Genomic DNA, 9,853 nt, shown 5'->3' with positions numbered 1-9,853 from the left:
CCTGCCTCAGCAGCCCACTGCCCACCCTGCCCTTGAACCTGGTGAGCACATGCCTGTTGGCAGTAACTGGCTGTGGCTAATTTTCATCTGCTTCTTGGGACAGAGACGATGGTTAAGGGTGAGTTGGGGTGGGGTGGAGCGGGGTGGGGTGAGATGGGGGAGACAGTATGGAGGGCTGTTCTGAAAACCAGAACAGATATAGGTCATGAGATACAGGAGAGGCACGCAGATGGGGATGAGTGGGAGAAGATTCTAGACACATTTGGTCTATCCCAATGAGCCCACATCACTCCCGGTGCCCATGCATTCCACATCTGAATGAACCACCAAATGCAGGGGTAAGGATGTGTGCAGAAGCACGCACCTTTCTGGGAGAGGGGATTGCATGTGGAAATTTCTTTCTACAGATGTTACCCATATTGCCTACTTCATATACTTCCTGGTGATCCAAGCCAGGTGACTCGGTGACTGAGGAATGGTGCAGGAGGTGACTTGACGGTGGGGGTGGAAAGATTAAAGTAAGCAGGTGACCCTGCTCATTCCTACCTTGAACTCATTGACTTGCAGGTCCAGGGAACGATGCTTGGGTAAAAAAAAAAATCACTAATGTCCTCCTGGCTATTTGGAGGACGGAGCCTCTTGGTTCCTGGCCAAAAAAGAAGCTATCCCCAGCTCGTGAGCATAAATGGGGAAGGAAGCTGTGGTGGAGAGCGTCTCGCAGAAGAGGAAGGAGTGGAAAGAATCTGGTTATAATGACCACCCTCCTTCCCAACTTCCCATCTGAAAAGAATATATCCTTGAAGGAACCAAGAATTCCTTAAATTTTGTTTTCTTAATAAAAACTATTTAAGAAATATGAAAAACAAAAAGGGAAAATAGTTCCACCCTCCAGTGGGCATCACTATTAATGTTTTCAAGTATGGTATTCAAATCCTTTCCCTATGTGGCTGTGGGCATGTGGGTAGGAGTATATTTCCTATCAATTAAAATCCAGGTATCATGTGTGGCCCTCCTTATTGCATCAGAATAAGGGGTTGGCTGCTTTGGTACCAACCGGCTCTGGGCCCTGACATTGCTCTTACCTGCTCCTCCTGGGCACCTGGAAGGCATTACAGAGTCACGATGGACGTCGAGGCATCATCATAGGGTTGAAGCTGCTGCCTGAGGGAGAGAGGCTGTGGGTGTCTTTGGCCCCAGAAAGCTGAGAAAGCATGCGGAAGAATGAGAGGAGAAAAGGGACAGAAAGTGTAGTGATACGGTAGATGACAGAGGTGAAGGAGTAGTGGGGAAGAAAGCTGGAAAAGAGAAGAGAGAACTCCTTAAAGATTAGAAAACAGTTTCCAAATCTCTAGTCTACCCCGGGGACAGGTGGGACTGTTACTGGAAAGGGGACCTGGCCTGGAGCAGGTCTGCCTAGGGCCGGCTGGTAGTGTGTGGACTCTTGACTTGGTGCAGGGAAGATTCCACAACAGGAGTCCAGGTGATTTTTGAAAGTATGCTATTAAAGCTCAGGACAGTGAAACACAAGAAGGGCTTAGCATGGAAGAAGTGACAGGAGAGGGCCTAGGTGGGAAACATTAGCCTAGGTGGGGCCGCTTTCACTCACTGGGAAGTCAGAGAAAGGGGGCCTTGAGGACAGGGTCAGAGGGTTAACCCAGGAGGAGCTGCTACTGCCCATGGCTCCCCTGGTTGCAAGCCTCATGGGGTCTCTTAGTTTAGGCAATGAACACCTGGGGGGAAAGAAGAGGGGGAAGGGAGGGAAAAGGTGTGGGTGTGTTCCTGGGAGAGAGAGCAAGAACTGGGACCTTCATTTTGAGGGGTTTTAAAGAGTGGGAGTTTAGGGAAGGTCGTAGTGGAGGATGTCAATAGAATATTCATCAGTTCTATGCTGATGTACCAAAATGAGATTTATTCCCTTAAATTCATCTGTCCTTGGGTGTGGTTGACAAATGGCTCTCATTGGATTTCTGTTATCTGTATCCCCGAGTAGAGTGATTTAAGCTCTGGTTGGGGAGAAGTGCAAACCATTTACTCTTTTTTTTTTTAAAAGATTTTTTTATTGGTTTTTAGAGAGAGGGGAAGGGATAGGGAAAAAGAGAGAAACATTGATATGAGAGCAAAACATTGATCGGCTGCCCTGACCAGAAATCAAACCAGCAACCTTTTGGTGCATGGGATGACACCCAACCAACTGAGCCACAGCAGCCAGGACCAAACCATTTACTTCTAAGTATCCTTGGTTTAGGGAAGATAGGATTTACTAGATGGCTGCAAACTGCTGTTTAATTATCTATCTCAGTTTCCCTACTCCACTTGCCAAGGAATTTTCCTAGCTTCTTTAAATCTTGCCTCAGGACAACCTGGTTCCCTCAGGCTGCTGGTACCTGCCCCTCCCACTGGAGAGCACAGTGCAGGTGCAGAAGGGCAAGTGAGAGGGTGAAGAGCCTGCCCCCCTTTCTCCTCACTGACCCAAGGACACTGCCCTTGGTGAGAGACCCTGTGCACCTGCTCCGTGCGGCTCTGACCGGGCCTGCCCTCTCCCACCCCCTCCAAGATTAGCTTTATAGGCTGGGTGCTGCTTTCCTGTGCCTGCCCCTGCTTATCAGCTCATCTACAACCCCCACCTCAACCTTATCGCTGTCTCCATCTCCTTAGACTAATCCCAAGGCTTCAGAGGCTATTACCACCTCGCCCTGCCTAACCCCCAGCGCAGCAGAAAAATGTCCCACAAGGTGACTCCCTCCCCTTAACCAGCCCGCACCTCCCCCTCCCCAGGGTGAGAGCATGCTTTCTCCTTGTCTCCGGCATCTACTCTTTCTTGCCTTTTTTATTTTCCTTTCAACTCCTGCCCTACTCTAAAGGTTGTTTTGTCCACCTTGCAACTGCTAGAAAAAACACCTTCATTGTTACGCAAAAGAAGGGAGCATTTCCCTGCTCCGGGAGACCCCCAAGGGGGAGGGTCCCCTGACTATCTCCACTCAGATCTCTCACATCTTTATAGGCAGAAGTTTCCTAAGAAGCAACAAGGTCTGGCATGTGATCTGGAGCTAAGGTTTCAACTTTAAAGCCAGTTCCAGTTTTGCTACTTGCTGTGGGTACTCACACTTCCCGTCTGGGCTCCGTCTTGGTCTTCTCACTTATGAAATAAAGAGGACCTTTCCTATTCCCACCTACCTCTTAGGGCTATTGAATGACTACAGTTCAGTCGTGGGTATATACTGCTTTGAAAACGATCAGGAGGAGAAATAGAAACTACCCTATCAGACAGTTTGGCTTACTCTTTCCTCCTGCTGTCTCATTCCCAGAGAGGGACCCAAAGGTGGGTGGGTCTACCTCCTTCACCTGCCTCGCTTCCTGCTGTGAAAACACAGGGCCCTCTGAAGGTCCCCTCTGATGGGGGCTCCAAGTAGCTGGAAGAGAAGAGTCATCCTGAGTTTCTCACAGAGGAGGGTGGCCTGGACCTCTTTTGTGAGTCAGGGCTGCAGGGTTGAGGACAGAGATGACCACCACTCAGGGAAGCAGCCTCAGGGGCTTCTAAGCTCATCTCTGAAGGAGAATCAACATCCTTGAGTTCTTAGGATCATGCTTTACAGCCGCTTCCATGAGAGAGCAGAGGTGCTTCCCCCCGCATTTTACAGAGTAGCAGACTGAGGCACGGAAAGCTCACCTAACTGATTTGCAAGGGCTGAGAGAGCCAGGATTCAAACCAGGCTGATAGCCCAGCTGGAGGACATGACTTCCTGATCACATGCATCCCACTGACTGCTCACCTTGCTTGTGGGAGCCAGCTTCTAGGTCTCTCACCTAGCTCCCCATTCAGAGTGCTCTGCCCGCCCCTCACCTGTCCAGGTCTCAGCCCCAACCCACTGCCAAAGTTCCCTCCCCTCTCCCCTCCTGGCTGTAGGGCAGGCTCTGTGTCTCAGAGGTTCACTCTAGAAACAGCTCCTCCCCTTCCAGGTAAAGCTGCTCTCTCGTGACAGGGCAGCCAGTCACCAGTGCACATGCATACACACACACCCCACAACCACAGGCTGCACATACAAATAGCACGGGAGATACAATCATTCTCACTCCCAACCCCCAAGCAAACCTGGCCACTTCCTCAGTAGCTGCTGAGTCCTGGACCTGCCTCTTCACCACGCCCCATCACCTGCCTGCAAGGAGAAGACATGGGGACTCCTCCACCCAAGGTGAAAGGGCCCTGGACCCACCTCCAGAAACTTCTGACCTCATGGATGTTCAGAGAGAAAGACTGGGATCAGCAGCTGGATGAGGCCCACATGCTGCAACAGAAGAGGTAAGCTGTCCGGTCACATGGCGTCCCACCTCTCGCTGATCCACAGACCTTCTTGCCCACTCCAGTCTATCCCCAGAGTTCAGCGCCAGACACTTGGATGTGCCCTTTCTCCCAACCAACCGTTATAGTCACAAAACCCAAGTTGCCCCTCTCAGTGGTGAGGGGTGGGGGATGGAGTTGAGCCACACAGGGAGACCTTGATGTGGATTCCATAGATTTAGAGGCAGAGATCTCATCTGCCTACCTGGTGGGAGAAGAGGGTGGGGACAAGAGGGACCAGAGGGAAGAAGCCAGTATGTTCGGGGGGTTGCAGACAGGTGCAGGCTGGTGGAGAGCAGGTTGCTGGGGAAGGGAGGAGACCCTGTGGGTTGAAGAAAGAGGGAGGAATCAGCATTAGTAGAAGTGGAAATGAATTGGTGGGAAAGAGGAGGAGAGCTTTGTTCACCTGGAGCTGACAGCCAAGGAAGGAAACCCAGGTGACACTGGAGAGTCCTCAGTTCAGTCAGCGGTCACCAACCTTTTGGATCTCATGGATCACCAGTGGTTCGCGGACCATCAGTTGGTGACCAGTTCATCTGCCTTTTATTGAGTGGGGCGTGTGCGGCGGTGTGCTGGGGACTGGAAATACAGCTGTTGATAAAGCCTGTGTCTGCTTCTGGGACACTCAGTGCAGGTGGGGCTGATACACCTGGGGGCAGGTCATATCTTGGCTAATTAGCCCCGAGGTCCAGATTCCTGAAGTGCAGGCAGGGCAGGGACCCATCTGTGGGTGGGCCTCTGCCTCGGAGTGTTTGGAAGAGTTGTCTCCCATGGGAGAGCATGGGAGCTTGGGGAATGAGCTGAACACACACTGGCAGATCAGGGGTCCAGCCAGGGCTGGTTTCACAGGTAGGTGACCTCTACAGTTGCACAGGGCTCTGGGTTTCAGAAAAGCCCTGCACTCTATTTAATGCACTGCTATCATCTGGAAATTCTTAATAATATTTTAAACAAGGGGTCCTGCACTTTCATTTTGCCCCAGGCCTTGCAAATTGTGTAGCAGGGCTTGGGCGCAATCTGAACCCTCATTCCAGGAAAGGCTCTCTGCTTGCTCAGCAGCAGCCACCCCAGGCCCTGCAATGGAACCTTTGGCCTCCCACCTGTGTCCCTGCTTTGGACTGGGATTAGGGCAGACCTTCCCTCTGCAGGGGGCAGTGGACTAGAGGCTTCGGGCAACAGGTTGTGTGTAGTGCCCGCAGCATAGAGCTGAACTCTGGAAGCCTAGCCCTGGCCACCCTGAGCTGTGGCTGGGACTGAGGGTCCAGGTGAGATGGGGCAGGGGCTGTCCCTCTCTCTGCTGGTCCCTTTCTGAGAGCGCTTTCTTAAATTAGGGCAGACCTGAGCTCTGCCTTGAGGAAAAAAAAAAAAAGCTGCTTCACTAAGTAAAACACCCTTTCCAATGGCTCATGGGGCCACTGAAGAGGAATTTGGGACTGAGAGACATCATGGTCACCAGTCAGTTTGTCTGCCTTTTGTCTCTCCCTCATGACTCTCAATCTGCCAGACCCTGTGGTCATCTTCACAGCCAGCTAACACTGACTTGCCCAGCAGGGTGGGCTTCAGTTTTGTCTCTTGTTTGGCTCATCCAGCAAGGGGAAACAAAGGCTGGCTGAGAGAGGTGCCCTGAGATGGGCCTTTCCACAGGGTGCACTCCCCCCCCCACCCCACCCCGCACTCCAAGCTGCACTATCTGAGAAGCTCCAGGTTGTGTTCCCCCTTAGTTACAACAGGGGTGTTTAGACCATTCAATTTGAGGGCAACACCCAGAATAGATTCTCCATAACCCACCCCAAACTCTCCCTGCCCCCATCATGGATGTGAACCTAAACAGTCCAGAGGGGTAATCAGAACTTCAGCAACTCACAAACACACACGACTCTCATACCTGGCCTGCCTCATCCTCTCTGCCCAGTTCTAATCTCTCAAACTCCCCAGGCCAGGGTGTCAACCGGGGACCAAAGTTCCATCTCCCTGACCTGCTCCAGCTCCCCAGGTTCCTGAAACATTTACACAGCTTAGATGGATTCAGCCAGGCCTCATGGTCTCCTCTCCTGGCCACCAGGGCCACCCACTCTGCAGCCCAGGCCCTCCTTCCCTGGTCACTACAAGCCTCTGCTGAGTCTCCTACTCAATGAGCCCAGGCCCCCAGTGTGGGAAGACCTAGTGTGATATAATGGCTCTGCTCTCAGCTTCACTGCAATTCTGTCTCTGCATCACTCATGTTCATTTTCTCCCAGGATTCAAGAATCTCCACTACTTCAGGCTGCCAAGGACAATGACCTTTCTGTCTTGAAGAAACTTCTGCTAGACAGAAGCTGCGACTTACGGCAAAGAGGTGAGCTCAGAGTTTAATGTGATAGAGATGGGGCCCCTCTGGCGCAGAACTCCCAGAGTTTCTGCAAAGGGGTCTGTTCCCTGAGGGGAGGGTTTGATGCCTCTGTCTTACTCTTCTCCAGGAGCCCTGGGAGAGACAGCACTGCACATAGCGGCCCTCTATGACAACCTGGAGGCTGCCATGGTGCTGATGGAGGCCGCCCCGGAGCTGGTTTATGAGTCCACCCTCTGTGAGCCATTTGTAGGTGAGGAACCTTCAGTTTTTCAAGGTGGAAACATGTAGGGGAGGGTCTGTTCGCATGGGCCTCTGAGTTGGGAAGAATACACAGGTTCTGGTCTTGGCTTCCACGACTTCCTCAAGCCATTTATTATTTCCCTCAATTCCTTTCATGTTCCCTGAAGGACAGGACTCTATTTCCTTCACAGCAACACTAGAGTGATTGCAATTATGCCCTATCCCCAAAATCCAAGAGGTAGGGACAATGCAGTAAACAGCCTGAGGGACTAATTGCCCTCAGTCACAGCCCAGTCTGCAGAGCTGAGGGCATAAATCTATTCAAGGATGTGTCAGGGACCTCCTGCAAGCCAGGCAGATGGTGCACCTTTGGAAGAAATGGGGACAGACCCCCATGACTGAGGGCTCTCTCTGAACCAGGTCAGACTGCACTGCACATGGCCATCATGAACCAGAATGTGAACTTGGTGCGAGCCCTGCTCGCCCACGGGGCCAGCGTCTCTGCCAGAGCTACAGGAACAGCTTTCCGCCTCAGCCCCCACAACCACATCTACTTTGGTGAGAACCAGAGCCAGAGCTGGGGAAGGGGAGGTAGGTGGCAGGCAAGAGCCAGGGGAGGATGGAATGAGGAGAGCTCTGTGCCTGATGGGGTGGGGTGAACTGGGGTCAGCCCTTATAGGGCTTAAGGCCAGAGCCCATTCCCCCAGGGCCTCTGCACCATCCCTGCCTCTGGTTTTGCTGATAAGTGTTCCCAAGTCTAGAGCTGAGCTGTGTGGAGGAACAGGCAGTCACTGGGAAGGTGCCTATCCCAGCCTGCACTCATGCCATGGAGCCCTCTGTCTCCCCAGGGGAGCACCCTTTGACCTTTGCTGCCTGCGTGGGCAGTGAGGAGATCGTGCGTCTGCTCATTGAACATGGAGCTAACATCCGGGCCCAGGACTCCCTGGGTAAGCACTGGAGTGTGGAAAAAACTTGGAAAGGACCTGGGTGGAAGAGGAGGGTCTGGGACAATGGTCAGGCCCACCATGGGGACCATCAGGGACTAGGGTCCAGCAGCCACATGACACCGGTGTCCTCCCCAGGAAACACAGTGTTGCACATCCTCGTCTTCCAGCCCAACAAGACCTTTGCCTGCCAGATGTACAACCTGCTGCTGTCCTATGATGGGCATGGGGGCCACCTGCAGTCCCTGGACCTTATACCCAATCACCAGGGTCTCACCCCCTTCAAGCTGGCTGGAGTGGAGGGCAACACTGTGGTGAGGGACACCCTCCAACCCTACATGTTCTCATGATCCATCTCCTCAAACTCTCCAAAAGGATGGTAGTCCCTTACTTCCAACCCTGTCACTAAAAGCCTCAGCCTCAGGAATCCCTGGCTAAGGAGGACCTGAGGCTCATTCTTTAGAATATCTACTGGGAACCCAAAGTTCTGTTCCCTTGGCCTGTTCTCTTCTTTCAGATCTTTGTAAGGTTTGTGGGAAGGAAAGATAACAAAAAAATAATAAGGAGGTTTATGGAATCAAAGGCTTGCTACCTCCTGACTGTCATCAGTCCCAAGGAATGGGTGCCAAGCTCTTCAATGGTGGTGTTCCCCTGGACCAGCTTCTCACACACTGACACTCCTACTCATTGCTGTGTTCTCACAGATGTTCCAACACCTGATGCAGAAGCGGAAGCACATCCAGTGGTCCTACGGGCCGCTGACCTCTACTCTCTATGACCTCACAGAGATCGATTCCTGGGGAGAAAAGGTGTCCTTTCTGGAGCTCGTGGTCTCCTCTAAGAAGCGGGAGGTAAGGATGAGATGGAGGATCAGGGACTGTCATGTGTTCGTGCAGAGCCTATCCATTTGCTAAGATCCTGGGTTCCAGACACTTCCTCACCTGATAATATATGGAAATATATGGAGACAAGACTCCTGGAACCTTTGGGAGAAAAGTCCAATCAACACCCCTTTCCTGACTGCACTTTCCCTCTGCTTAGCTCTAGTCCTTTTCCCTTACCTTTGTCACACTGACATTTCAGATAAGGAACTCTCCAAATGGAGGTTGCTTACTATCACTCACTCATTAATTTAGTCATTCAGCATATTGAACACCTTCTGTGTCCCAGATGCTGTACAAGGAACTGAGAATACAAAAATAAACAAAACACAGTTCCTATCTGTCAACTTCCTCAATTACAGTCCCCTTCCTCAACAATTGCAGTAGAGTACAATGTATACCATTCCAGGGGTTTGTACTGTGAATAATGGCAGCAAAATTGAGGTTGGGTGGATCAGAGACAATGTCCCAGAAGTGCCTGAGGTGGGTCTTTAAGGAGGAGTTAGGAATTCCCAGGAAGATGAGAAAAAAAGAGAGCTTTCTGGAGAGGGAAAAACAATGATCAACCCGAGTTGAGTGATATGAGGGAAAGGCAAATATGTTGAAGACAGGTAGAGAGGAGAAAATACTTTGAACTACCAGGAATCTCCAAGATAGTGGCCAGATATAGCTTCTGGTATTTATTTGCCAGTTGTTAATTTCGTAGGAATCATCTAGAGCCATAAACTCAGATGACTAAGTGGTAATGAATAGAAGAAAAGGTGAGTGGCTAGTTTGTATGAACTTCCTCAGAGGATATTCCTGGGAACAGGTATACCTCATTAGAGCCTACTCCCTCTGATAGATTGTGTCACCACAAGTCCCTTGGTCTCTGATTTCAGCAGACTCTCAATATTCTCCTATAGGTTTTCTTCTTGTCTTTGTCAGCTAGTTTTCTGTTCCTTCAAAGTTCTCTTCCAGCTCCTTTTATGTCCCTCACTGCCTTCCCGCTTAGTTCCATCAGAAGACCCAGTCTCCTACCTTCTTTATCTTCCTGCCTGGTCCTGCCACACATATCTGGAAACTGCACTCTCTCTCTTCTCTAGGTTTAATGGAAAAGATATTCTTTCTGTCAATGGTTAAT

General features: G+C 51.2%; 2 protein-coding genes across 2 annotated transcripts in view; one reads left to right on the top strand and one right to left on the bottom strand.

Moving 5' to 3' along the window:
- LLCFC1 (LLLL and CFNLAS motif containing 1) overlaps positions 1-1,678 on the bottom strand; it is a 3,779-nt gene extending 2,101 nt beyond the window's left edge. The window contains 1 exon segment of the mRNA XM_006109993.3: positions 1,607-1,678. Within this exon segment, the coding sequence (XP_006110055.1) occupies positions 1,607-1,678 (72 nt within the window).
- Positions 1,679-4,090: 2,412 nt separating this feature from the next.
- TRPV5 (transient receptor potential cation channel subfamily V member 5) overlaps positions 4,091-9,853 on the top strand; it is a 29,580-nt gene continuing 23,817 nt past the window's right edge. The window contains exons 1-7 of the mRNA XM_006094735.3: positions 4,091-4,297; positions 6,574-6,671; positions 6,793-6,915; positions 7,326-7,463; positions 7,754-7,852; positions 7,988-8,163; positions 8,554-8,700. Of these exons, the coding sequence (XP_006094797.1) occupies positions 4,170-4,297; positions 6,574-6,671; positions 6,793-6,915; positions 7,326-7,463; positions 7,754-7,852; positions 7,988-8,163; positions 8,554-8,700 (909 nt within the window). The 5' untranslated portion in view covers positions 4,091-4,169. The remainder of the gene's footprint in view (positions 4,298-6,573; positions 6,672-6,792; positions 6,916-7,325; positions 7,464-7,753; positions 7,853-7,987; positions 8,164-8,553; positions 8,701-9,853) is intronic.

This window comes from Myotis lucifugus, unplaced genomic scaffold (assembly GCF_000147115.1).
Source record: "Myotis lucifugus unplaced genomic scaffold, Myoluc2.0 scaffold_141, whole genome shotgun sequence".
Classification (NCBI taxonomy): Eukaryota; Metazoa; Chordata; class Mammalia; order Chiroptera; family Vespertilionidae; genus Myotis; species Myotis lucifugus.
The sequence above is the reverse complement of the archived record's forward strand: the minus strand, read 5'-3'. Positions and strand labels throughout refer to the sequence as shown.